Source organism: Melozone crissalis, unplaced genomic scaffold, assembly GCF_028551555.1.
Source record: "Melozone crissalis strain CALT ecotype California unplaced genomic scaffold, PUWL_Pcris_2 ptg000023l_1, whole genome shotgun sequence".
Classification (NCBI taxonomy): Eukaryota; Metazoa; Chordata; class Aves; order Passeriformes; family Passerellidae; genus Melozone; species Melozone crissalis.
In genome coordinates this window covers 31851182-31878817 of record NW_026535801.1, presented here as the reverse complement: position 1 = coordinate 31878817, position 27636 = coordinate 31851182, and the positions used below count along the sequence as shown (strand labels likewise).

The window sequence follows — 27636 nt, the reverse complement described above, 5'->3', positions numbered from 1 at the left end:
ATGTGGGTGGCTGTGGGAGAGGGCAGAAATGCCTCCTGCCTGCAGCTGGGCTGGGGAAGGGGCAGCTGGCTGCACAACCCACAGGCTGTTGAACTCCTTGGCTGCCTGCCAGGCACTTTGACAAAGGAGGAAACATCTCTGCCCTAATTGCATTCCTGAGGGTCCCATAAAACAAGGTGGCAGGAGGGAGGAGAGGCCCCAGTAAGGGCATCACACATTTGCCTCTAATGAAGAAAGACTGGCTTGTTGGAGGCCAAGCTTCATTAGTTTCAGTTGCTCCAGACCTATTTTTTCCTGGATGGGGGGACACAGAGTAATATGGCATCATATGGGTCTCTAGAGAAATTTCCCCTTGCCCACCACCACTGTTCCCCAGCTCCCTCTGTGTGTGTCATTTGTGTGCTCTTCAGCCCAGGACCCTGGTTGTGCACATCACTAATTACAGAAAGCACTTGTCATGCTGCAGCCCTTCCGCCCCCTAAAACACAAAAGACCTCATCCCAGAAATCCATACTGCCTGAGCAACACAGCAGCTACTGATGGTGGTCCAGCTTTTGGGGATCAGGTCTTTTGTGGTTTCTCTTCTTCATTTTTTTTTAGAACTGGGCAATAAATCAGATTTATGAACAGTTTTGCATCAGTACATGAAGCCAGTCTCTCTAGCCTGTGAGCAGCTGTGAGCCCCTGAGCTGGTTAAGGTGACTGAAGGTCGTGGCTGGCTGAGGCACAGCACAATGGGGATGCCCTGGAGCACAGGAGCTGGGGTGGCCTCCCTTGCCAGCACAGGGCTCCAGTGACACAGAAAACTCAGATCAGCAACAGAGCAGCGGGTGTCACATCTGCAATACGTGCAAGTGTCAGAATCACTTCTGAGATGGGATGTGGGAAGGGACAGCTCATTGAAAATTGGGGGTTTATTTTGCAGAGAGTAGCCAAGCTGACGTGTGATGTGGCTCCAGCTGCCCTGCTGAAACCACTGCATAAACTGCTGAGCTCATTCAAGTCCTCAGTATTTACTTCTGAATGCTTCCTCTCTTGGTTTTAGTAAATAGAGAAGCTCAGGGAGGTTTCAGCCTGTACTAAGGCCCATGGAGATAAGGGGTTTTTGTTTTGTTTTGTTTTAACACGCCTCAAATTAGAAACCTCACTCATGCTTTTGCAATTTGTTTTCACTGTACCCTGTCCATAACACATTTTACAGCCAGTGGGGTGATGGCTCAGTGCCAGTGCCCTGGTTTCAGGTCCTGCATTAGAGCTCCATGCTTTGAGAGTGGCACTTGGGTTTGATTCCCCTGCTGGTATCTGGTATCTCCACCGTGGGGATTTGGATGGGATCTGTTACTACACAAATCACTGTGCCCATGGACACATCATCTGGAAATAGACTTCATTCCACATGCACTTTTGTAGTTACTATTCACCTGCCCAGTGGTGAATAAAGCTACCATCCTGGGTGGGAATAACAACTGCCTCTTGGATGGAGGATGCTGGTGTGCACCTGAAAGCTCAGATGTGAGAATAAAGGCGATCCACATCTTTTAGACACACAACAGCATTTTATTTTTGATCTTCATGATTTTCATTCCTAATGCCTAAATTTTTACCAGAAGACACTGTTAAGAAAAAAATGGGTAGTATTGATTTGTTAACCCCTGAGGTGCAGGTGATGTTTGAGTGTGGTTTGGGGAGGAAGGAGATCTTCCTCTGTGCCCACTGTCTGTGGCTGTGCTGCAGGTGGGGTGGCTTTTGACAAATGTACCCCTGCCAGAAGGGAAGAGGGTGGCCTCTGGCAGAAAGAAGAGAGGGAACAGAGCCTAAACCACATCTGCAATGTTTCCTTTTAGTCACGTCAAGTCTTGTTGTCTGTAAGTTTTTCTGAGCACTGCTTAGTAAAAGAGAACCTGAAGGGGAGAGACAAAAGGGCCATATAGATATGGAAGTTAAAAATAATCCTTTGGCTGTTGCTAAGTGCTAGTGCAGCTGTGAGCCAGGCAGCTGCAGGGGATGCAGCTCCCTCTCTGGGGCAGCTGCCCCGCAGGTCAATCCCTCTGTGCTTCCCCCGTGGGAGGAGGATGGGGAGCTCACATCTCCCGGCATACTTGAGCCTTATTTTGGTGACAGAGGATGCAGTGTCAGCTGGGGTCACTGTGCTGCAGCCTCACAGTACCAGTTGCTTTGTGAGCAGTCCCAGTCATTAGCAGCAGGTTGGGGGCTCAGGGGTCAGTGGCTGCGGGTGCTGTTGGGGTGCAGGGCATGGGAGAGTGCTCTGGGGTGAGCAGAACCAAGTAAAGCCCTCTGAAACAAACCCCTGTATCATTAGGGTGTTGTAGCACTGTGAGTGCCCCTTTTCCCACCAAAGAGCAGGGTAGGAGGAGGAGTCTGGGCTGGAAGACACAGCAGTCTGTGTATGTTGTCACACTGTGTGGGGCACAGGGTGCCCTTGGCAGCCCACAAACCTGGTTTCAGGCACCCTGAGATCTCTTGCCTGCAGTGCCTCTTGCAGAACCCAGGGGACCTTATCCCCAGAACAGACAACAAGGAGATGGCACTGCTGTAGCATCTCTCTTTTACAATGTGGTCAAAACTCAGACTGCATGTTTATCTTTGAGCTTCCTAAAGACCTTTCTCCTTGGTGCATTCCCATTTGGCCTTTGCTTTTATCATCTGCTTTGCAGGAGCTGCTCAGCCAAGGGTCCTGTCCTGAGATGTCTACGAGCCAGAGAATAAATGGATAAAACAAAATAATCCCCCTTAATAAGAAGGAAAAATAAACCTCTGACTTGCTGTGTCCCATAGCTGTGAGGAACTGAGGCCAGAGCACCTGTGCTTGTTGTCACTCTTGGGTGGGCATCCCCTCTCCAGCTTCCATCCCTCCTCCACCTGGGAAACAGTTTGGCTCCAGTAAGAATAGACTACAAACATTTAATAAGGAACAAATCTAATGGGGCACCTCTGCTGTCCTCTTCATTTTCTGGGGTTAAACTGCAAAGCTGTTCTGCTGACTCTCATCACATGGATTGCTGTAAAGAAATGAAGGTTTAGTTCCATTTATTCCAATCCAGTGGGTCAGCTTAAAAAAAAAAAAAAAGTAAAGATCAGCTGGAGCAGGCAGGGCTGAGAACTGTGGTGGGGAGGAGCAGTCAACTGAATCCACCTTCATTCTGCTCAGACTGATGCCACTGTTCCTGCTTACAAGCTCCCTGCAGATGCTGTTTGTCTGTGTGTCCAGTGTCATCTGGCTGCACAATGTCTAAGTCCCAAACCAAGAAAAAGGTTTGTTTTGTTTTCTTTAAATGTATATTTCCATAAGTCAGATTTTTCTTAGGCCAGCTGTTGAACTGTTGGTATTCCTGCTTGCCCTCCTTGTAGAGTGTGGGGCTGCTGTGCTGTTGCAACATTTTGGAGCAGCAGAATGTGATTGCTCAAGCAGTGATTTAGAAAAGGTTTCCACAGGTGAGAAAGGAACTGTGGAGGCTCCTGCTGCTGCTGACACACGTGGGATGTTGGCTTTTAGGCCTTGTTCTGGCAACAAGAGCTGGTGTCTGAGCCCTGGGGTCATCCTGGGCTGTTTCCCGTGGGTCTGGCCATGCTCTGCCAGACAGCAGTGAGCTCTGAGAGCAACACTTGAACCCTCTCAGCCTTTAGTGTGGAGTGTCATTGGGAAAGTCTGCTCTTCACACAGTGTGAGGAGGAGCAGACACTGCAGGGACATGGCTGGGACAGGCTCACCTAAGGCTGTGGGCAGCCTGCAGTGCTCTGTGCTTGCATCATGAGCTCCCTGTGCCAGGCTGGCACCTTCTGTGCAGGGAAGGCTTATTTGAGGGCAGGGACACCCAGCCCTGAGCTCCCAGATTTGAAAGGCTGTAGAGAGATTTCACACTAGGGTTGTGTGAGTGGCTGGCTGGCAGTGGCATTCCTCTGTAGAAATTATTGATTTTAACTGGTAGGCAAAGGATTCCTGAGCATTAGCCAGGACCAAATTCAGCAGGGTGTCCCGTGGTGGTCTGGGTGTGCTCATCTCCAGGAGCCCATGGTCCCAATGCAGAGAGGGGCCGAGAGCCAGTGGGAGGTGTTTGCATTCCAGATTTCATCTTCATGAATCTGACACACAGATCCTCCGTGGCCTTTTGGAGGAGCATGGGGCTGACTCAGTGCATGTGTTTACTCACATCTCCAGTCCTTGGGCGGCTCCTGAAACCGCTTCCTCCCAGGACATTATTTCCATCCTTCTCTCTTCTTCTTCTTCTTCCTCTCAGAATTTATTTTTTCCCTTTAACCTGGTTTCTCTTCTCTTTTCAGTTTAATATTGAGTCATGTGCCCCTGTCCTCCAAGACTGTGTGCCTCCCCATCCTGCTCCATGCCTGTTCAAAAGGCTGAAGATCCCAGAGTTCAAATGGCCTCTGGGCTGGGACAAACAGCATGGAGTGACCCTTGTCTCCTAGCTGTGACCTGTGAAAGCATGGCCAGTGCTTGTGGCTGCAATGTAAAAATGCCTGGTCCCCTCTCTAATTGCACTGCTAAGGACCCCCGTGCTGTGCTTTGGGTCAGAGGTGGCTGCAGGTCAGTGCAGGTGGGTGGTTCTTAACTGGAATGCTTTGTGCCCATGGATGTGCTCCTCTAGATTTCTTTCACAGCAGTTAAGTGCAGTATTTGTTATTACACCACCAGGCATTAGCATTACATTGTAACCTGGTAAATATTATTGATTATTGTGGAGTTGGACTCTGTGGTCCTAATGGGTCCCTTCCAACTTGAGATATTTGATGATCTTTGCATGGATTTCTCACAGGAACACAAATGATGGTTCCATTTGTGTTCGTGCTCAGTGCTGTGTTTATTCCTTTTGTTTCTCGGTGTTCCTGGCAGCAGGCATTCCCTGCCTGCCCCACCTTGCTCACACCAGGGCTTTGTGCTGGCACTACACTGGAATGGCAGCTAGGTTGGGCATTCTCTCCCCAGTGTATGGAGTGCTGCTCTCCCAGAGTCTCTATTCCTGGCACGATGGAGCAAAGCTGCCTTTGTTACCCCTCCTTTCTCCCTGCCCAGGCTCCTATTGCTGTCCAAGCCTTGCACCTCTCCACAGATCTGGCAGCAGCTCCTTGAGGGCCAACCCGCACAGAGCGCCGCTGTTCTGCCTCCTTTCACTGCAGTTTCTCCTTGGCCCTGGGCGGACCTTTAGCAAGTGTGAATGCATGCTAATGAGCCATTAAATGCCCGGGCAGAATTAAAGAATACAGGAGTGACGGCTTTGACATCTTTATGGGAGCCAGAGCTGTCTTTGGGGCTCTGCTCTTAAAGTGGCACAACGTGTGGGCTGCAACCAAGAGGTGTCATCTGAAGATTCATGCACATACCCAAACCTCCTGTCCTGTGCAGCTGCCCTCTCCCAGGGCCAAAAACCCCATAGAAAGCTCAAAAAAAACCCAAGATGAGCTCAGAAAATAAAGCTTAGATGGTCTTAGAACAAACTTGCTTTAAATGCTCTAGTGGCAAGCATCTTGGTGAGTTTGGTGTCTGAATTTGGTGTTTCTGGTGATGGTCATTCACAGAAATGAACATTTGGAAATGAATTTTGTGTTTGGGACTTAAAGGCAGAAATCCTGAGACCAGCAGGCAAGTGGAATTCTGGGTCTCTGCATTTCTTGTTGACATGAATTTTGTTCAGTTTCATTTAAAAAATGGAGCTTACGTAATTGACCTGAAAGGGAAGTGCAGCACAGCCTGTGTGTTCATTCTTTCTCCTTTTTTTTCTTTCCGTGTCTTACTTTGAATGATACTCTGACTTTTTCCAGGTACTTTGTTAAGGGGGAAATCTCTTACAAAACCACAGACCTTTGATGACCTTGCACCATGGGAGACCCAATGAACACCTGCATGTGACAGATGGAGGTTGATAGGAAGGGAAAGTGGCCCTTTTTGAGTTAGAGGTTTGGAGGGAGACCCAGTAGGGGCAAAAACCCCAGAGGATTCACACACACCAGCCCCTTCTGATCTGGCTTAAGGAATAATATGAATTATTGGCAGTTCATGCAGTGCCTTCCATGTCAGGTACTTAGAGGGTAAAAAAGCCAAGGATGAGCACATGCTCAGAGTGGTGGGATGGGATTTGGGCCCATGGCTCAAAGGAGAACAGCACATCCATCCCAAGTACCCCCACTCAGGATAAAGCTCTGTGCCTCTGGGAGGGTCTGGCACCAGCCCTTGCCCCATAGCTCTCCCTGCATCAGTAACAGAGTTGGCAGCAGCACCTGAAAGCTCCAATTCCCAGCTCTGGGTCTCCATCCAAAAGGCCACATGTGGCAGGCTTGGCTGAGGAGCTGATGTGAGTAGAAGTCAAGGATTTGTGGAGTGCTGAGCTTACTTGGAAAAAAAAAAAAAAGAGGAAGGCTTTATTTTAAGAAATGCAGCTTTAGATCTCTTTCAGGAAATGACTTCTCATTGCCCATTTTGGCTTTCTGGTGGATTATCAGCTGTATCTCATGGCTGCATTTCAGCTTCACTTCTTTAGCAGAGAGAAGGAAAATGAGGAAAGGCTGGCCAAGGCTGGCCAGGGCTGCCACAGGAAATCCTCCTGCCCCAGATAGCTTTCAGCTGCCTCCATGAAACAGCAGTTTCCAAAACCACGTCTTCCTTGTCCAGTTCTCACTGAACCCAGAAATTCCCAAGTGAGGAGAAACTGGAGTGCTGAGGGGGATTTTTGTCATGGCAGTGCTGCACTGTGGGATGCTGGCAGTAATGTCCAGCTGGTGATGGGACTTGTGGTACCCATGGCTGAATTAGCAGCTCGAGCCTGCATTTATTCCTTCACCTTTGGTTTCATTAGTCTGCGTCTCCAGTGCTGTTTTTGGTGATAGGTGAGTCCAGTGCTGGGACTGAAATCTTGGTTAAACCCATATGCTTCAGGATGTGAACATCCATTGCAATGGGAAGGTGCACAGATCCATGGTGTCTGGTAAATAACATTCAGAAAAGCACTATTTACTTCTTACTAATCTCTTAGTGTTTCTTTTGCTGCTTCAGTATTGCATTGTGGATAAATGAGTGTGGGCAAGCTGTCTCCTGGTGTGAGTGGAGGCAGCTGGATGAATTTCAGGTTACACAGAAACCTTGGACCCTTGACATTTGTCTGTCTGTGTTTATATAGTATCCTCCTTAGCACAAGGGGGTTGTTATGCTCAGTGGGCTCCAGGGCTTGGGGATGCTCCTGCCAATCTGCCCCCCTTGTTTTCCCTGCTGGACTGGCATGACCCAGGGGGTGGATCCTAAGCCCATCCCCGCTGTTTAAAATTTCTGGAGCTGTCTCCAAGTCCCTGTGGGTGCTGACCATCTGGCAGTGCCCTGGGCCTGAGCTGTGCCCTGGGCAGGCTGCCTGGCCCGGCCTCTTGGCGTGCAGCACCGCCTGCTTTGAGCCATGGAAAGAAATTACTGGGGAGGTGGTGATTTATTTGCCTGGGCAGGCACTGTGTCTTACCCTAGCCCTCTCCCAAATGAAAAGCCCTATGTTTCCTAAGTTTTCCAAGCCTTTTCTGCTGCCCTTCTTCTTCCCACTCAAAATGTGCTGTTCACAGAGCCTCTCCCCCAGACATGGAGCACTTTTGCTGAGAGATTGGCTGGTCTGGTGCAAAACTGCTGCTAAGCAGTGCCCTGTGTCTGTAGGGTTTGACTTCTCTCATAAGCAGATGGTTTTGATCCATGGTTGTGGACTCCTTCTTCACTGGGGCTCTCTGGGTGAAGAAGCAGCCAGGGCTTGTTAAAGGAATGACACTGGAGAATTTGGAAATTGCTTGCCATAACTTATTTCTCTTAGTTGTTTTTCCTGTGGGTTTTTTTCTGTTTCAGACTAGTTGTTCAAATAACCAACAATGACAAAAGCACAGCCTTTCAGAGATTGTGACCCAAAGTCTGGATGTGAGCACAGAGGCACAAAAATAAATGGCTTGATTTAATGGGAGCAAAATACAGTATGATCTTTCTCCTCCTGAGTGCTCAGAAACCACTAAACTGGCTTAAATATCATGACTTGTTTTTCTTGTATGTTAGGCACGTCAGTTTAATGTTCTAGAAGATGGGGAAAAAAGGAGTGTTGGAGGAGGCTTGTTTTCAAACCTTTTCCACCCCTCCATTAAAAACTAAGATCATGTTTTTTGTTTCAGAAGAAAGCTGGTATTTTTTGCATGACTTTGTCATCCTCAGAAGTAGGAGGCTTTAGGAGAACCACCTTCCATGAAAAGCCCCAGTTGCAGAGCTTTTAGTGCACTGAGTATCAGATGTTGGTGCAGTTCCGAAAAGGCGCAGTTATCGCAGAGGCCAGACGGGCTGTCCTGCCAAGCAGGGTCACAGCCTGCTGTCAGGAAGGCTGGGATGAAATCAGGGTCAGAGGCTGGAAGCTTCTGCCAGAAGCTGCTGTCCTGATTTGGGAATGACCCTGCTTGGGAACAAGGAGAACAGCGCTGCTGTGGGGGTGCCATGCTGGGGGCAGGGGGGATTTGGGCTGTGGCTGCCATCCTGGGGGGCAGCTGGGGTGAATTGAGGATGGATGATGTCCTGGGAGAAGCTGCCTGAGTGACAGTGAGATGTGCAGCCCAGATGGGGCACAGCAGTGGGATGGGGATGGGGAGAGATGGAAGCACCAGCTGGGCTGTGAGTCTCAGCCCACTCTGGTGCTGTCCTTGGGAGCAGTGCACCCCATGGCTCCTGCCCGGATGGATCCCAGACTAGTAAAGCTCAGTCTGGGGACTGCTCTCCCCCCACAGAAGCATTGCTTTCCTCTGCAGGTTTCTGCTGCCTCCTGACATGTGGTTTGTGTTAGCCCAGCCCCAAAGGTCAGGAGCTAACTGGAAAGAATGTTATCAAATTCAGGGGGAGCATTTAATTTCCTAGTTAGATCTGGATCTTTAAACTTCTAAGCTTGTCTCGTTTTGAATATGGGAACAGAAGAAAACATCTCTTATTACGTTTGGAGAACATAATTAATGTATTTTGGCTTCACAAACCAGCTTTAACAGAGAATGTATAAACTCAAAGGGTTCAAGGGGGTTAAAGTCCAGAGTGATGTCTTGCACCACGAGACTGCTGCTGGTGCAGAGGTGTCTTGAAACACACCCTCCTTGAGGACACATTGCTGTGGAAATGAAACTGGGAAGTGCAACTGGGTTCATCATGGGCACGGTGGTGGAAGGTTTCCTGCAGGCACGATGGCACAGAGAGTGCTTAGCCACATCAGCACTGTGTGTGACCGTGGGAGAGAGAGCTGGGAACGAGCAGCACACTGTGCTGCAGCATGTGAGTATGGGTAACACTCTGCAAACCACAGCTCTGGGTCACTGTCACCAAACCCTCGCTGCCACATTGCCTCGGGACTCCTCTCAGTTTGTGTCCCTAGTGAGAGGATGGAGTGTATTCCCACCTCTGGTGCTCCAGGTGGATGTTGAGAAGTGGGACAACTCTTATTGTGCCCATATGAAAACCAAATGTTCCTCATTCACTGAGTTTCTCCAGTCTTCAGGCTGTGTGGGAGATGGTTGGCACCCCAAGTGTAGCTCTTGGTGCTTGCAGCAGTGGCCACTCTTTCAAGGTGATGGAAGCAGTGAAGGCTGTGATACCTTTGCCATTGAAGGTCATGATGGAAATTCCTGCTCTTCTCACATTGACCATGATGAGCTTCAGCCAGTGACTTCTTGAACACTAAGCCAGTGTGGCCAAGGCAGGAAACACATGTCAACGTGTTTTGACATTTTAAGCTCACACCCCACACTTAGTCACCCTCATACAGAATGGATTTTTCTTCATCCCTGTCAATAAACAAAACCACATCCTTTAAGATGCTGTTTCTTAAATTTTCCAATCACAGTGGTTTAATAGGATGCATTATTTGCAAATGGCCATTTCCCTTCCCCAGGACAGTAATTTTAGGTTCTACCTCCAGCCTGCCAGGGGCTGGAAGGGATGTGCAGTCTTTCTAGCCTCCTGTGACCCAGCACTGATGCCTTTAAAAACAGAACCATTTAATGGTCCAGAGACAGATTTCCTCTGGACTCACATTTTGTGCTGCATTCTGTGGTGTCTTAGGAGAGCTGAGGGGTGATATGAATACCATCAGCTTGCTTCTCTTGGCCCTCACAGTTCAAATTCAAGCCTGAGCACATTTACTAATCGCCAGCTGCTTTGGATTCCTTCAAATAGTGCCCTTTATCAAAACCATAGTTTATAGCTAATTTGGACACTTGCATTGCCATGCAAGTGGCACCAAACCTGCTGTGTGTGAGAGCCCAATCACCTGAATTAATTGTGACTAAATGCCAGATACCCCATTTGGTTTGCTTGTGAAGTCATGGTCCTGGGAGTCACCCACTCTGCAGCTGCCCCCCAAACAGCAGCAGCTGTGGATGTAGCTGAGCCCATGGGCTCAAACCCAGAGCTTTCTGTCTGAGGAAAGGGCAAGGCTGTCATTGTGAAGGCAAGCAGAGCAAGGTATTTAATCTCCATCAGATGTAGGCACAGAAGGAGGTCACCTCTAGAGATCTTGTAAACATAATCTCCTTTGTCCAGTAATGTTTGAATATGCAGGCTGGCTCCAAAGCAAATGGTGGGACTGCAGAGGAGGCTGTAGAAGGACAACCTGTGATGTGCTGGGATATATGAGATGCCTAGTAAAACAGAAGGTGCTCCTGTGACTTTTGGCAGGGGATATAGCTTGGCAATCCACAGCCTCTGGTAATCCTGGCACGGTGGGAGAGGCAGGGAGATCCGCGGGTTTGTGTCGATGAAAGGAACGTGTGTATAATTTATCATGTCTGGGGTGCTCGAGGCTCTTCCCAGTGGAAAAGCTGAGCTGTAATTAGGTTGCTGATGAGCCTTGTGTACAAACCCTTCAGCTCTATAAACTATGCCTGTAAAGGCATCCCTTCTCCTAGGGACTGGCCAGGAAAGAATTCGAGCAGACTCTAGCAGATGGATGGCTCCCTGAAGCCAGCTGCTCAGTGGACAGCCACTCCACTTACTGTCACTGACAGCCTTGGAGCCTGTGTACTTTCTCAGCCCTTCACTAAACCCCTTGGCTCCAAGGGGATGCTTCAGTGGAGAAGAGCCCTTGCTGGATTGGTTTCTTCATCCATTTCTGCTGTGAGCTGCCCTGAGCTACTCCCTGGAGGGGACTCAAGTGGTCCCAGCAACCTTTGTGGCTCTGGTTGGGACACAGAGTTCTTGTTTGGACACAGGAAATAGTGCTTGTTGATATAATTTTTTTCAAGCTTTTAAGAGAACGTCTTAAGTAAAATTGTTAAGAAGAAAGGGAAGGAAATACTTTATGAGGTGGGCAACCTGCTAGGCTTTTAGCTGCTAAACTCTGGACTCAAAACCAGTAAGGGAGCAGTATTCCATTCCCATCTTAATATCTCTTGATGTAGACAGAGAAAAGTAGGAAGGGGGAGGTGCCCATTTGTCTTGAGCAACTATAGAGGGAAGCTGGAAGAGCAATGAGTAGGTAGTTTTTGCTGCTGAATGTTGATATTAATTTGATATTTAAGTGTTTCCCAACAGCATCTGTTTGATGCCCTGCCAAGTAAGGTCTCTCTGGCAGCTCTTCCTGCTGGGCTGCTGGTCCCTGCCAACCACAGCACCCAGTGGTGGCCATTGGAATCCTGCTGACACCTGTCCCCGCTGTCCCCCTCAGGTCACGGGGAGTGTCACTGCGGGGAGTGCAAGTGCCACGCGGGGTTCATCGGGGACAACTGCAACTGCTCCACGGAGACGGACAGCTGCGTGTCCAGCGACGGGCAGATGTGCAGCGGCCGCGGCGCCTGCGTCTGCGGGAGGTGCCAGTGCACCGAGCCCGGGGCGTTCGGAGAGACCTGCGAGAAGTGTCCCACCTGCCCCGGTGTCTGCAGCACCAAAAGGTACCCACAGGAGTTCAGGAGGCACTTCTCGCTCCTGGTGGGAAGGGCAGCTCTTTGGTTCCTGGGAGACTTTTCAGCTAGGGAATTGCTTCTGCTTTGTTAAATGTGTGATCAGCCCCAAGCAAGCCTGCTGCTGCTAGGAGCCCACACTAAGTACACTGACAGTATTCCAGGTAGAGCAGCAACAAGTCTTGTTGCCCTGGTGCTCATGGAGATTCATGTCCCTGCTCATTTCTGGTGCTGTCTCACTCTGCAGGAAGGGCTGGCAACCCCAGTTTTGCTGCACTCTGAGCTGCAGATGTCTGGGTGCAGAGAGCTGTGAGCTGCAGAGGAGGAGAGGACTGGAATCAGAATCACTGCCCCTGCCTCACAGCAATGAAGGTGGCCCAGGCATCAGCCTCAGACTAGCACAGAGCAGCAGGACTGCCTGCCTTGATCTCAGGCAGGATGGATTTTGCAGTAGCTGACGTGCAGCTCCTGACATCCAAAGGGCAAACAGACCCCAAACCTATAAGCTGCTTTGCACCTTCATGGAATCCTTTGCACTTTCACTGAATCCTACAAGCTGCTTTTCACTTTCATTGAATCTTAATAAATCCATCCTTGCGATGGAGATGCCTGGTCCTGAAGCTGCTCCTCCCTTGTGGTACAGATGTGCAGCCTCCAGACCAGACCCAGGGAATCCCTTCCCAAGGGCTGAATCCCCGTGTTCATGCAGTTTCTGATGTGTGCTCAATCTTCCCCTCTGTGTGTGTTCCTGCAGGGATTGTATTGAATGCAAGCTGTTTAACTCAGGAAGACTGGCTGATAACCAAACCTGCCAAAAGCACTGCAAGGATGAGATCATCACCACTGTGGATGTTCTTGGTAAGTTGGCAGCTGCAGGTGGTGGGAACTGGTGACTGTGGCATTGAACTCTTCTTAATCAGACTAAAACATATCTGTAAAGAAAGCTTCAGGGAGCACCTGGTATTTAGAAATGTGTGTATGTAGGTAGTATGAGTATGTGTATATGTGGTATGTGTGATGCTGTCTCCAGGCTATAATCCATACTGAAGTAAAAAACTCCTTGATTTTAAGTGACATCTAATCACTACTGCCAGTGCAGGGAGCAAAGAGTGGGGTGAGGTCACATGAGACAGATGAGAGGAGTCGTGAGAGAGTGCAAAAGAACAACTTTATTACCCAAGAAAAGGCATTTTCTAATCTTCTGAGGTTTCATCTTGGAAGAAGTGAACTGGTGAAAGAAAGCAAAGCTGCTTTGAAAATGAGTTCTGCTTTGGTGGAACTGACTGCTACAAGTCCCCCTGGCGATCTCCTGCCCTTTGTGTCTTCTTCTAGAGGTGACCCCACATGTGCATCCTCAGCAGATGACTTCCCCCCTCTCTTTTCAAGATATGTTCTGGGAGTCTCTGGTTGCTGTTTAGGGGAGTGGAGGGGATCCAGGCTTGTAACAGATTTAATCACAATCCTGACCTTGGCCTTAACAATATCTCTTGGAGGGAGGGATGGAGATCAAGCAGGGATAAGTTACTGTCTGCATCTGGCATTTCCTCCTCCTCCTTAGTTTATAGAGGTGGGAGTCCCTCTCGTTGCTCAGCTTTTCACTCACTTTCTCCTAAGCTGTCTGCAGGTGATGTTTTTCCCATTGACTCCTCTCACATCCAGTGCTCCACTTTTAAATTATGACCAGTGGAGTTTCCCACCCTTCCCTTTGGGACACTTGCTCTCATTCTCTCCATTCACTGTGCAGTTTAGCAGGGAGTGCACCTGCACCAGCACCTTGTGAGAGGTTTGGAAGTTCAAAACACACAAAGCTCCTTTCTAATGCCTGTCTGGCCAGCACATATTGAGAATCAAAGCTCATCCCTCCCGCCTGAAAAGCTCAGTGGAACCCTCACACCTCTCTCTATTGACATGTTATCTCTGAAACCTAGTGAAGATCAACAGAAATCATTACTATTGAGACTTTAATCACTGTATCTTTTACTGAAATGATGGTGCAAGGATGGGAGTGAAAGCAGCTAGACCTACAGAAACTAAGATTTGCTGCTCAACTCAAAAGGACATTAGTCAAGAAGTATGGGAGTATTATCTATATTAATCTAATTAGTACTTTGCTTTCCAACAATCAACACTTTTCCAGCCCATGCTTTGCTACCACTGTGTAGATAGGGGAGGTTTTCCTGTCTCAGGGTAGGAACAGCTGAGGTTTGTCCACACCAGGAACGTGTCAGAGGGGCAGCTGCATCTGAGCTCAGCTGTTGAAATGGAGGGTATTAATCTTTTAACTGGATGCAGGTCAAAGGCATTGAAAGGAAAAACAAACAGACAGGAGAGAGCTAAGGGGCTGGGGTAGCAGTGGCCATTAATGCAATCATTTTTCAGCACGACAGGCATGGATACAGGAACTGTGGAAAGCTATTTCCAGGTGCCTAAGACAAGGTCATGCATGTCTTTGCTAGCCAAGAGCACTGGGTCCCCAAATTCCTGTCCCATGAAACTCTCAGCCCTTGCAGGCTGGCAGAGCTGTGCTCCTGTCACAGCCAGAGATGATTCCCCACTCCCTCCAGTCACTGTCCCTGCAGTGGGGGCACCAAAAGAGCTGTGGCTGTGCAGGGCAGTGGCTCTGCTGAAATCACCCCTTAAGCTCGATCTGCAGACCTCAGGTGATGGCTTTGCTCAATCTTGAATTGTTTCTGTGAAGCAGCCTTCCTCAGCAGCACTGACAGTGACCAGGCTCTGTCTGGTGCTGTGGTGCGTCACACACCAACACCCAGCGCTCGCGTGGCTCTGGGAGTAAAGTCCTGTAATTTCTTGCAACTCCCATAGCTACACATCATCCTTGCAACCAAATCCTCCCTCCTTCCCTCCCTCCCTCCCTCCCTCCACCCCTTCCCATTTTCCTTTTCTATCTCACTCTTTGAAAACAAACTTCTCAGCCGTTTCCGGAGCTGGAGCTATTCGGTACAGCTGGAGCACAAGCTGGCCATGGGCTGCTGCTGCTGCTGGCTCTGTCTGAGTCAGTGCTCCTTGTTTTCCCTTCTCCTTCCACTCTTCAAGAAATTTAGCAAATTAAGAAGAAAATGGCATTTATTACAGAAGCAGACTTGCATGAAGGAACAATGTGTGTGCGTGCGAGGTTGAGTCTGTTTGCTCTGTGATGTTTGCCAAGTGCCACATTTTCTCAAGCAGTGATTCTGGACACTGCTCAGTTACAATTTGTATGAGTTGTGATCAAACTGTGCTGCTTTCCAGGCTTACTCCCCATTCCTCTGCTCCCAGGCATCCCTGGAAAGCTCTGCTTATCTTGCAGGGGAGAGCTGTGCTAATTCCTAATACTGAACCTGCCAGCTAAGTCAGCCAAGTGCTGTATTGCAGCTTTAGACACAGCCTGTTAGACAGGGTGACTAGCTCAGAATCAGGGGACCCACACCATTGCAGGTTTTTAGGGGGGAATTATGTTAAAAATAAAGGGTGTTGGAAGCATTTATTTGAAAAATTATCATACAAAAGTTCTGCAGTGTTTAGGATTTTTTTTTAATGTATAAAAACTTCTACAAAATCCTGTGATCCTTCCATCTGGTTCCAGAAACGGACGACCCCAACGCAATCCTCTGTGCCTACCCAGTGAACAACTGTGTCATGAAGTTCACCTACATGGAGCTTCCCAGTGGGAAATCCAACCTCACCGTCCTCAAGGAGCCAGGTTAGCCCTCCCTTGGGTTTCTTTTCTGACAGCACTGGCAGCCTCAGGAGGGGTGATGGTCTGCTGGGGGGCTGCAGAAAGGCTGGCTGCATGTGTGAGCAGATAAACGAGGCTGATTTACACTGAAGTGTTTTACAGTGATGAAACCCAGCTCCAAATGCTCCCAACTTAGTAAAAAAGAACTGTGAGAGTAAACCTTGCACCTGAGCCATCAGCATTGCCAGCAAGGGCTGAAGAGCTTTGGGAGGCTGAGTTAACTGAAGCCTATTTAAGTAGCAAAAAGTATGCTTGATTTAGAGATAAAGCCCTTGTGAGCAAAAATATCGGAAGAGAACACCTGGTGCAGCTGCTGGTTAAGTTAGGATGTTGGGAAAGCCCTGCACCACCTAAGGATTTCCACATTGTCAAGGAGTTGTGATCCAGGAAGTGTAGGGGCTGCGTGTCCCTACTCCCCTCCACAGGCTGTGCAGACAGCTGTGCTTCCCAGCAATATTTTAATCACATGCAATGCAGTTGCTCAAAGAAAACCCCTTGTGGTGTTGCAGGACAAGCTGGCGAGCATCCAGCAGTAGCTTCTTGTGATTTGTTCTGGTCCTCCAAGGCACGGGCCAATATGGGAAAGATTGAGATTCCTCATGTTCTATTTCAATTGTGCTGCAGCTTGCACTTAATTAAAAGACCAGCTGATTAGCTGACAGTTAATGTCCTTATATAAAGTCCTTAGTGATCACCTGTCTCTGTGTGGGAGCAGCTGAGCTGGCTTTTGCCAGAGGCACCTTAACGCTCTGTGTCCCACATGGGTCAGCTGGCATTAAAACCCTGCATCGCTGTTGGACAGTGGCACTGCTGCCCTACTGTGTGACATCCCAGCTCTGGTGACATCCATGAGAGGTGGCCCTTTGACCTGCCTCTAGCCAGGAATTTATTTAATTTTAAAAAAATGTAGTTCAGTTTCAGAGGGAACTGTTGCTTTTTCAGATTTAGCCACTGCTGCTGGCGCTGCCTGAGGTCACTTGCTCTGTGGCTGCAGTCCAAGTTATTACCTGACCCAGGATACACTCACACCAGGACTAATTAGCTTTTCTGCCTCTCTGCCAGCCTGCAGCTCAGCCCCCAGCGCTGTGACCATCGTGCTGGCAGTGATTGGCAGCGTGGTGCTGATTGGCATCATCCTGCTGGCGCTCTGGAAGCTGCTCGTCACCATCCACGACAGGCGGGAGTTCGACCGATTCCAGAGCGAGCGTTCCCGCGCCAGATATGAAATGGTGAGCCTGGGCTGGGGGTGCTGCTGGGGGGGGCTCTGGGGATGCACTGGCAGCAAACAGCTCTGCAGTGATGGAAAATGGTGGCAGGAACAAGGGTGCAGGTGTCCATGCCCTGTGGTGCCTTTGGGGTCAGCATCTTGCAGTTCCTTTGCCTAGGAGAAGGACTGTTGCTTTCTCCTAGGCAAATTACAAGTGCTTTGCAAAACTATACCCAGCCTTTGGTCTCCTCATCTATTTCCAAGCAGAGCTGGAGGCTGAAGGAGGTAGGGGAGACTGTGGTGGCAGCTGCATGGGTCAGGTCTGTGAGGGAGCCCTTCTGGGAGGCTTTGAGGAGGGATGTTCAGCAGTGGAGGGCAGTGCCTCTGCCTGCAGGCAGGTTGGAAGGTGGGTCTGATGGACCAGCTCTGGGTAAACAACACTGCCTCTGGATCTGAATGTTCAGTTCACTCAAAGCCAAGCACAGCACTGTCACCAAACTAATTGGTATGTTTTTACCATGGTACAGACTTTGTTCCTCATCTTTGTTCTTTCTGTCTGCTCTTCTCTCCAAAGGCATCCAATCCTCTCTACCGAAAGCCCATTTCCACACATAACGTAGAGTTCACGTTCAACAAGCTCAACAAGTCTTACAACGGTACAGTTGACTGAAGGGGTCTCAGTGCCTGGCACTGCCATGGACAATTGCTTGAATGGCTGGGCTGCTTCCCCACTTGAAGATGGGATTCTCTTCAGGGGCGAGAATCCCTTACGACGGGACTGGTCGATGACCAAAGCCTGTTATTTGCACAGTAAGGAGAAAGGTCTGGTTCATTCTGGAGGCACAGATGTGAGGGCAGGGTCCCTGCCTGTGTTGATGGACTCTGAGCCGTGTGCATCTCCATACCCCAGCTTTCCAGATGTATTAAACCTGCCAACTAAGTGAACCAAGTGCCATATTGCAGCTTTAGACATATCCCGTTAGAAAAGGTGACTAGGTCAAAAATCAGGGGAACCCACTCCATCACAAGTTGTTAGGGGGGAATTAGCTTGAAAACAGGGTCTTGGAACCATATGTGTAAGAAATTAGGATAAAAAACTCTGCAGTCTTTAGGAATTTTTTTATATAAACCCCAAAATAAAACAGTTGTGCATTTATGATACTGTGAATAGAGTGGATTGTTTCTTTGCTGAGACCCTCACCAAAACTGGGGCTTGCTCCTTCTGCCAGCAGCAGTGGTGCTGCCTGATGGATTTATTAATAGAGCCTTATCAGTCAAAGCAGGGCCATAAAACATGGAGCTGGATCTGTAGGTGCTGCCACAGGAGTTGTGTTGATTTAACACACTGGTGTTGACCCAGGGCAGGGAGCTCCTGATCTGAGCCAATGGTGTTACATTGGAAACTGGTGGGAGCCCAAGGAAAAGGGAGTTCAGTCTGAGGAAACTAATATAAACACCCATTCCTTATGGTGTGCAAGTAGGTGTCCAGCCTGGGGGGCTGCAGGAGGGCAGCTGAGAGAACTCAGCAGTTCCTCCAGACTTCTGACTTTTTACCAGAGGACTGTTGCTGTGGGGTCCCATGGAGTCCAGCTGGAAAATCAGAGGAGCTCTGAGCTTTTGGAAATAGAGCTGGATAAAGACCAGTGTTGTTGCTTCACATATATTTTGCTTTGGTTTTTTGCTTTTTGTATTTTTTCCCCCCCAAACTATTCCCCCAGCCCTGTCTGTTTTCCTCTGGAGCTGGGGTTTGGGTTACCCTGCTGACAGCTGCAGCTTTAAACCCACACAGACAGGGCTGCAGCCGCCGCCGGAGAGAGGAGCTGGAGCAATTGCTACTGCCTGGATTTTTTTTTCCTTCTTTTTTTAAATTTCTTTTTTTCTTGTCTGTTCACCCTCAACAGATCATGCAATAGTCAGCTGAAGGAAGCTTGCCAGGGAAAAGCAAAAACAAATGGTGTTCATTGTTTTGACTTGCTCTTCTCATTGGAAAAGGGCCATGGGCCCATCCTTCCGGATTTATTTTTTTTAATGTGTTTTTGCCTCTATAAACAGAAGCTCTTATTTGTTCAGTAAAAACAGCTCTCCTTCAAGAACTTTATGCCCCCCCCTCTGCCTACAAGCAGCACTGAAGAAATGCAGCAGACCACACTAAAAATATCTCAGAACTGGCATTTTTAGGAGGGCAGCAAGTGGCGCCTTGGCGGCATCGGTGCTGATCAGGTGGGGTAAAAAACTCAAAACCTCAAACAAATGAAGTTTATGCTGTCTTCCCACTTCATTCCACTATATCTGTCCTAGCAGGGGAGGAGGGTGCATAGATCCATCCTGAAAACAAGTGCAGGGGCAGGCTCTCGTTAAATGCTGCCTTAGTGTAACCCACCATGGGTGGGCTGGAGGCTGTGCTGCCTCCTCCCTGCAGCACCACCAGCAGCAGGACAGGCCTGAGTACTGCACAGGGGCAGCTCTTCAGAGCTCCACATCTTCTACACGATAATGAAGTCCAGGCTAAAGTTTACAGGCCAAGAAACAGCATTTTGAATAGCTGGGACTAACCCTGCCACCTAGGAAAGAGCATCCCTGGGATAAATTTGGGGTTTGTGATCATCCCACTGCCATATGCCAAGATGGCAAGACAGATTTCATCACTGACAAAAAATAGCAGTCAGAAAATAATCATCACAAGGAGACAGAGCAAGTTTTAGCTTGGTTCACGTGGCTGCCTCACACAAGTCATACTGCCCCAGGCACAGAAAGGGGGAGCAGGAAGGAAAGCCCGGGAAAAGGAAGGGCAGGAATGCTTTAAACCAGCTTTGCCACCCAAAGCAGCAAACGATGTGAATACACTTCTGCTTCAGTTAATTTGTGAGGGACCAAGCAGTTTAAAAACAAATCCACCCCTTTGCACTCTGAAAGGAGAGGCACAGGCAGTGCCCCCCTGCCACCCTTTCCCTTGCACTCTTGCAGATTACCTTTGTGCTGTGGCATTTCCCACAACACTGGGTTAGGGCTGAGAGACTGGGCAACCCAGGCAGTTGTAGGGAGCCAAGATTTGACTCATTGCTAAGGGGTGGTTTGGGCAGGGAGAGTGGAAAAAGCAGAGAAAAGGCTTGGGGACGGGACTGCAAGTGCCCTCCTTCCCCTGCCCATGGAGACAGCTCAGCTGTGAAGCAGAACAGGCAGGGAGCAATGTGGGTTCAAATAAGCAAGGGGAGGATGGCACAAGCCAGGCTACTAAGGCAGTGTACAAAAAGAAGTGAATAGGGTTGATGCTGTCAGCGCTGCCTGTGGTGCTGCACCGGGCAGTGCAGAGCAGCCCCCCAAATTCAGCTTTTCCACAAGGCTGCATTTTTATTAAAAGTAAGGAACCACTGCTAAGGCTTTGTGTTACTGGGTAAGCAGATCTGCCTTTACCCTTGCAAGAGCAGTGCCAAGCACGGTCATGGGAGTGGTGTATTTCAGTCAGCAGCAGTTTGTTTGTGTCTGTAAATACATGCAGCCTGACCACAGCTAGCATTCCTGAATGAAAGCTCCAGCAGAAGGCATCAACGGGTCAGATGTGATGGAAAAACGTCAGTGCTTGTCTGGCCAAGCTGGAATCCGGATGCCCTTGCAACATCATCTCCTCCTGTTTCCCCAGCCACAGCTGAGGGCTGCTGATGCTGCTGCAGGGTTGCTGGGGCTGACCAGTGCCTTTTCCCTGTGCTGCTGCTCTGGGGGAGGAGACAGCACCATTCCTTGGGAAAGGTCAAATGGCATCAAGATTTGTTTTGTTAATTGTGGAGGTGCAGTGAAACTGTTCTCTGTTACACAGCCTGAGTGAGGCATGCCTGCCTGCATCCTCATTGCCCTTTACAGTGGAACAAGAAGGTGCTCAGCAGCTGAAGGCAAAGCCCAGGCTCTGGAAGATGAATGCTCCACTCTCTTGAACTTATTTAACCTCGCGTTTCTCCAGCCAAGTGGCAAGCCAAGGAGCTCCAGCCAAGTGCTGAGAAAAGGATCACTAAACTGCCTGCAGGAAATGCCACAGTGAGGTAACTGGCCCAGCAGCATATCCCAGCACCATCTCCATGCCTGAACACAGGAACTGGAACTGGCTGTTGTTCTCTGCACTGCCAGCCTGCAAAGGTAACAACTACACAGCAGAGACACAGGAGTTTATTTCATCCTGTCCCTTTCTGCATGCCCACTAGTTTCTGCTGGTGTCTACAGGATGCAGCCAGATCAGAAACTTGTCCATCCAGCTGCCATGACCCAGCATCACCCAGTCTGTGTGGGGGCAAAGGTTGCAGCCATGGGCTTGCAGGACCCTGTGTGCACAAGGACCTGGAGGCTTCATTTCCTAATTTACTTCATTGCATTTTAATGCAAGTCACCACTATCAAGGCAAGCATACTGGTGATTAGCAAAACAAGTGTATCTATGCTATGAGTAACCACTGTAAGACTGTGGTGGTTTAACCCCAGCTGACAACTCAGCCCCACACAGCCACTTTCTCACTCTGCCACAGTGGGATAGGGGAGAGAATCAGAAGAGTAAAAAAAGTGAGAAAATGAGGGTCAAGATAAAGACAGTCCCATAAATAAAGCCTCAGCTGCATGCAAGCAAAGCAAAACAAGGAATTCATTCCTTCAGAGTCTGGCTGGCAGGTGTTCAGCCAGTCCCAGGAAAACTGAGCTCCTTCACGCCTGGCAGGGACTCAGGAAGACAAACACCATGACTGTGAAGGTACCTCCCTTCCTTCTTGTTCCCCCAGTTCTGTGTGCTGAGCATGATGCTCTGGGGTATCCCTGTGGTCAGTGGGGCTCACCTGTCCTGGCTGTGCCCCCTCCCAGCTCCTTGTGCACCCCCAGCATCCTCGCTGGGGGAGGAGGAGCAGAAAAGGCCTTGAATCTGTGTAAGCTCTGCTCAGCTGTAACTAAAACATCTCTGTATTATCAACACTGTTTCCAGCAAAAATCTGAATTGTGCTAGCTGCTCTGAAAAAAATTAACTCTATCCTAGCCAAAACCAGCTCAAGCAAATATATATTTCAACAGCAGCAGAAATCAATATCAGCAGTAATGAATATTAGTAGCAAGTCTATTTTCAATTTTACAAGTCACCATAAAATTACCACTAGTAAAGCAGCAAAAATAGTTGTAAGTAATTATTGTTTAGGAAAAGAGGAAATGGCTTCAAGTTGTACCAGGGGAGGCTTAGATTGGATATTAGGAATAATATCTTCACTGAAAGGGTTGTCAAGCATTGTAACAGGATGCCCAGGGAAGTGGTGGAGTCAACAAACCTGGAGGTGTTTAAAAGGCAAGTAGATGCAGCACTTTGGGACATGGTTTGGTGGTGGACTTGTCAGTGCTGGGGTAACACTGGGATTCAATGAGCATAAGGGTTTTTCTCCAACCTAAATGGTTCTCTGGTTTTATGATCCTAATCTAACCCTTGCTTACTTGGAGTGAAGAGGTCATGGTTCACTTTGGAGGTATTTAAACAACAGACAGTGTGCTCAGAAAGGCAGCAACCCTCCTTTTGTGTGTTCAGCTCCTGGGGTTACTGGATGGCAGCACAGACTAAAAATATATACTCAATGATTCTGAAGGTCTTTTCCAACCTAAATGAATCTGTGATTATATGCATGCCTTTGTACATATGTGTGTGCATATATATGTGTGTGTGTATGTGCACATACATATGTAAAATGTTATAAATACATACATACATATAAAAAATACTATATAGATTGTTGCTGGTGCCAAGTGCTTGTCAAACCCATCCCAGCAGTGGGGCCAGCTGACAATGGGCAAAGTCTCACTTGGACAGTGTATTGGTTCTGAGATGGAGGTGACTGAGGGCTGCTCCCTTAGCAGCCCTCACAGTGCTGTGCTTTGCAGTGGGAGTGGAAAGGTGTTGATAACACACCAGTGCTTTGGCTGCTGCTGAGCAGACCTGTCCCTCCAACATCCCCCCCATCAAGGGGCTGGGAGTGGGCAAGGTCCTGGGAGGGCACACAACCAGGCCAGCTGACCCAAATTAGCCAAAGGGATATTCCATACTGTATGATGTCAGCTCAGATATAAAAGCTAAGGGAGGGAGGAGGATGAGGGAGGCATTTGTTCCTCTGCAGTGTTTGCCTTCTGGAGCCACCGCCACGCGTGCTGCAGCCCTGCTTCCCGGGAAGTGCCTGAGCATCTCTTGCTGATGGGAAGTAGAGATTGACTTTTTCCTTTGCTTATGCACATGCAAACTTTCAATTGTCTATTTTTATGCTTTAGTAAACTGCCTTGTCTCAACCTATGAGTTGTTTTCCATCTTATTCCCTCCCGTGTCCTGCTGCAAAGAGGAGCAATAGAGAGGCTCAGTGGGCACCTGGGGCCTGGCCAAGGTCAGCACACTACAGTCCTTTTTGGTGCCCAATAGTGGGGTGAGATAAAGGCAGTTATATATATATATATTTCTGTATTGCATGCTGTAGTAAAAAGTAAATTGTAGTTATGGAGTAGCAAGCTCTCGTGCAGGGCAAGGAGTTTGTGAGCTGCACTGCTTATCTCTTTATTTTGCTGAGTTTGGGAACATGTTAAAAAAAACAATGGCTCTGTGCTTTGCTCTTACACTGATGGCCTTGTTGTGTGTGGGGAGCTATGTTCTGTGCACGGTAATTGATGTGAATGCTTTTATAATGCAGGCTCCCATGGTCTTTGCTCATCCTTATGTAAGCCATTTAATACTCTTAATAATATTAGCTAATACTGTTGGCATTCTATGGAGTTCATGGAATCTGGCATCATCCTGGGGTAGGAAAAAACAAACTTTAGGTGAGGAGATATTGAAAGATGCCCCGAGGCATCCAGTTCCTGGGTGGCAAGGTGCATGGAAGGATTTGGGCAGGTTCCTAGGGCGGTTTTCACCTCCCATTGCCTGGGACTTTACACCTGAACAGGTAACCAAGCCTGACAAACTGACCCATGAGCTGATAGAAGGGTGCCTTGCCCACCCCACTGAACACCAGCAGCTTCTTGCCCTGTACTGGGGCCTGGCCTGTGCCTACCGAGCCACTGTTCAGTACTCTGAGAGGACTGTAGCTGAGGCAGGAACCCAGACTGCAGTGGAGGACACTATGGCTGAGTCAGGGACTCAAACCACAGCAGCCACAGTAACTGCCCCAGAAGTGAAAGCAAAAAAATGGACAAGGCAAGTGACACACCCTTTCCATCGATTAGTAAGGGAGGAAGAAGAAGAGGAGGAAGAAGGGGAAGTAACAGTAGGAAAGGAGGGGTTGGATCAAGAGGCAGGTCCTTCAACAAGGAAATACAAAGGGATGAGGCAAATCAAACAGGAAACCGAAGTGACTCGGTCCCTGACCTCGTCAGAGCTCCGAGACCTGCGCAAAGATTACAGCCGGCAGCCAGGTGAGCCCATTTCTGCCTGGCTGCTTCGCTGCTGGGACAATGGGGCTGGCAGACAGCAGCTGGAAGGCCATGAAGCCCAGCAGCTGGGATCCCTTGCTAAAGATCGGGAAATTGAAAGAGGAATTGGAAAAGAAGGAGCAATTTGCAGCCTCTGGAAACGGCTCCTCTCAAGTGTGAGGGCAAGATACCCATTTAAGGAAGATCTGGTGAACTCCCCAGGGAAGTGGACCACTGCAGATGAAGGTATCCAGTACTTGAGAGAATTAGCAGTGCTGGAAATCGTCTATAGTGATCTAAAAATTGACAGAGTCCCTGAAGATCCAGAGGATGCCCCTTGCACAACGGCCATGTGGAGGAAGGTGGTTCAAAGTGCCCCTGCATCATATTCCAGCAGCTTAGTATCCCTGTACCACCCACAAATGGATACACCAACCGTGGAGATTGCCTCCTCCTGGCTCCGAAACGTAGAAGAAACTCTGGGCACCTCCTCGTCCCTCCAAGCCAGCAGCCCAGCTTTTAGGGGCAGCCCACGGGATCGGTCCTCTCCTTCCCCAGTGAGAGGGAAGGGGACCCCCAAGCGCCGGCCCCGTGGGGAGCTCTGGTTCTTCCTGCGGGACCAGGGGGAGGACATGAGGAAGTGGGTGGGTGAGCCCACCTTCAAGCTGGAAGCCCGTGTCCGTGAGCTGAGAGGGAAGAAGGCTGTTAAAGGGTCACCCAAGAAGAGTGCCAGTGTGGTTGCCACAGAGAGACAAGAAGGCAATCAGCGATTTCCCAGACATAAAAGAGCTAAAATCGCTTCCTTTCACCCCGATGAGGGGACTTCTGACCTGGCATCGCAAAGGTCAGACAGTGAATACTCTGACCAGGAACAGGAGTAGAGGGTCCCTGCCTCTGGCCAGGAGGAGGAGAGGGATGACCAAGCATACTGGACTGTGTGGGTTTGATGGCCTGGCACATCGGATCCACAGAAGTGCAAAGCTTTAGCAGATAGACTGTACATTGATGCCATGAATGCACAGGAGTGCAGAATCCATCTGGATCTTTGGAGTGACAGGGGCATGCCAGTAGTTTTCTGTGTTAGAGGCCAAGGTGAGCTTAGCAGGGAACAAGTGGGAAGGATGCTGGCTCTGGCTGTGACTGCCTCAGAGGCCCCTTGTATCCTTGGCATCAGCTGGATACTTCAAGGATCCTAAAGGATGTCCATGGGCTTTTAGTGTAGCTACAGTGAATACAGAGAAGATCAAAGAGTTATCCACCCTGCCTGGCCTCTCAGAAGATCCCTCCATTGTAGGATTGCTGCAGGTTGAATGAAGACCAGCGAGTACCAATTGCTACCAGGACTGTGCAGCAGCAGCAGCAGTATCTTACCAACCAAGACTCTGCAACCTCCATCCATTAGTCGTTGGAGAGCCAAGGAGTGCTCAGCAGGACCTGCTCACCCTGTGTGAGTCCGGTGGGGAATGGAGGCTGACAGCAGTGGACTGTTGGGCCTGAATGATCCACCTGTGAGTGCTGCTGTGCCTGACATGTTGAAATTCAATATGAGCTGCAGTCAAAGGCAGCCAAGAGGTGCCCCACAGGTTATACACGAATGTGAAATGTGCTGCAATCAAGAAGCCACACAAGTGGAGTCTCCTTGGAAGAGAGGGCGGTGGCTGGGGTTCCACTGTGGTGAGGCCTGGAAAATTGGCTGTATTGGGCTGTTGCCATGAACACACCAAGGCCAGAGTTACATCCTCACCATGACAGAGGCAACAACTGGCTGGCTGGAAACATCCCCTGTAAAACATTGCCACTGCCTGACAGACATTGAGATCCCAGGCCTTGAGGGACAGATTTTGTGGCAACATGGTACTACAGAGAGGATTGAATCAGACAATGGGGTTCACTTTATAAATAAACTGATAAACTCTTGGGCAAAGAAACATGGCATTGAGTGGATATATCACATCCCTTATTAACCACAGGCCTCTGGGAAATTTGAAAGGTATAATGGACTGCTGAAAACTATGTAAAGAGTATAAAGTAATGGGCCATGGAAGCACTGGGATGCAAATTTAGCAGAAGCCACTTGGCTAATCCACCCTAGGGGATCTGGTAACCACCCTGGTCCTGCCCAAATGAAACCCCTACATACTGTGGGAGGAAATAAGGTCCCTGCACACACAGGGAAGTGAGAAAGTCAGTGTGGATTTCTCCTCCCATGGGAAAAGGCAAGCCCATGCGTGGGATTGTCTTTGCCCAAGGATCTGGGTGTACTTGGGGGGTGATGAAGAAGGATGGGGAGACCTGGTGTGTACCTCAAGGAGATTTAACCTTGGGGGAAAAATAATCTGTGGTGTGAGTTGTGAGTTGTATGTTGCAGGAAGTAGCAGAAATGAGACGAACTAATGAAGAATGAATTTTGTGAGGAGCAAGAAGAATGCAACGACAACCTGAGCCAAGATGGTGCCAGTGCCCAACAATGAAGTGTGCGGCTTCTCCTGTCCTGATCACTCATCCTGATGGAATGGAGCCCAAGTCATGGATCTGGAGGGATGAAAGAAGCCCATGAAATGGAAAAATAATATCTTCATTGAAAGGACAGGGGACAGTGGTTAATGAAAATGTATGTTTGATATAGAGATGGTTTAAGGATATAGTTTCTAAGTTGTATGTATGGGCAAGAAGGCATTCCAATAATGAGAAATAAATACAGTGGAACAGTTGGAAGATATATAAATTATGTGGGATCTGAGTATGACACAAATGGTATGGAATGAGGGGTGGACAGTGCATGGCATAAGGGTGTGAGACTGGACTGAGATGGAGTTCATTTTCCCTTAGCAGCCCTCACAGTGCTGTGCTTTGCAGTGGGAGTGGAAAGGTGTTGATAACACACCAGTGCTTTGGCTGCTGCTGAGCAGACCTGTCCCTCCAACATCCCCCCCATCAAGGGGCTGGGAGTGGGCAAGGTCCTGGGAGGGCACACAACCAGGCCAGCTGACCCAAATTAGCCAAAGGGATATTCCATACTGTATGATGTCAGCTCAGATATAAAAGCTAAGGGAGGGAGGAGGATGAGGGAGGCATTTGTTCCTCTGCAGTGTTTGCCTTCTGGAGCCACCGCCACGTGTGCTGCAGCCCTGCTTCCCGGGAAGTGCCTGAGCATCTCTTGCTGATGGGAAGTAGAGATTGACTTTTTCCTTTGCTTATGCACATGCAAACTTTCAATTGTCTATTTTTATGCTTTAGTAAACTGCCTTGTCTCAACCTATGAGTTGTTTTCCATCTTATTCCCTCCCGTGTCCTGCTGCAAAGAGGAGCAATAGAGAGGCTCAGTGGGCACCCAGCCAAAGTCAACCAACACTGCGTCACAGAACCTGGAGTCAGCCTGGCATCCCCAGTGA

The 27636-nt window shown here is 49.0% G+C and overlaps 1 protein-coding gene across 1 annotated transcript in view; it reads left to right on the top strand.

Moving 5' to 3' along the window:
- ITGB5 (integrin subunit beta 5) overlaps positions 1 to 18010 on the top strand; it is a 57667-nt gene extending 39657 nt beyond the window's left edge. The window contains exons 11-15 of the mRNA XM_054277688.1: positions 11673 to 11895; positions 12659 to 12762; positions 15488 to 15604; positions 16703 to 16869; positions 17422 to 18010. Coding sequence (XP_054133663.1) covers positions 11673 to 11895; positions 12659 to 12762; positions 15488 to 15604; positions 16703 to 16869; positions 17422 to 17517 — 707 coding nt within the window. The 3' untranslated portion in view covers positions 17518 to 18010. The remainder of the gene's footprint in view (positions 1 to 11672; positions 11896 to 12658; positions 12763 to 15487; positions 15605 to 16702; positions 16870 to 17421) is intronic.
- The last annotated feature ends 9626 nt before the right edge of the window (positions 18011 to 27636 follow it).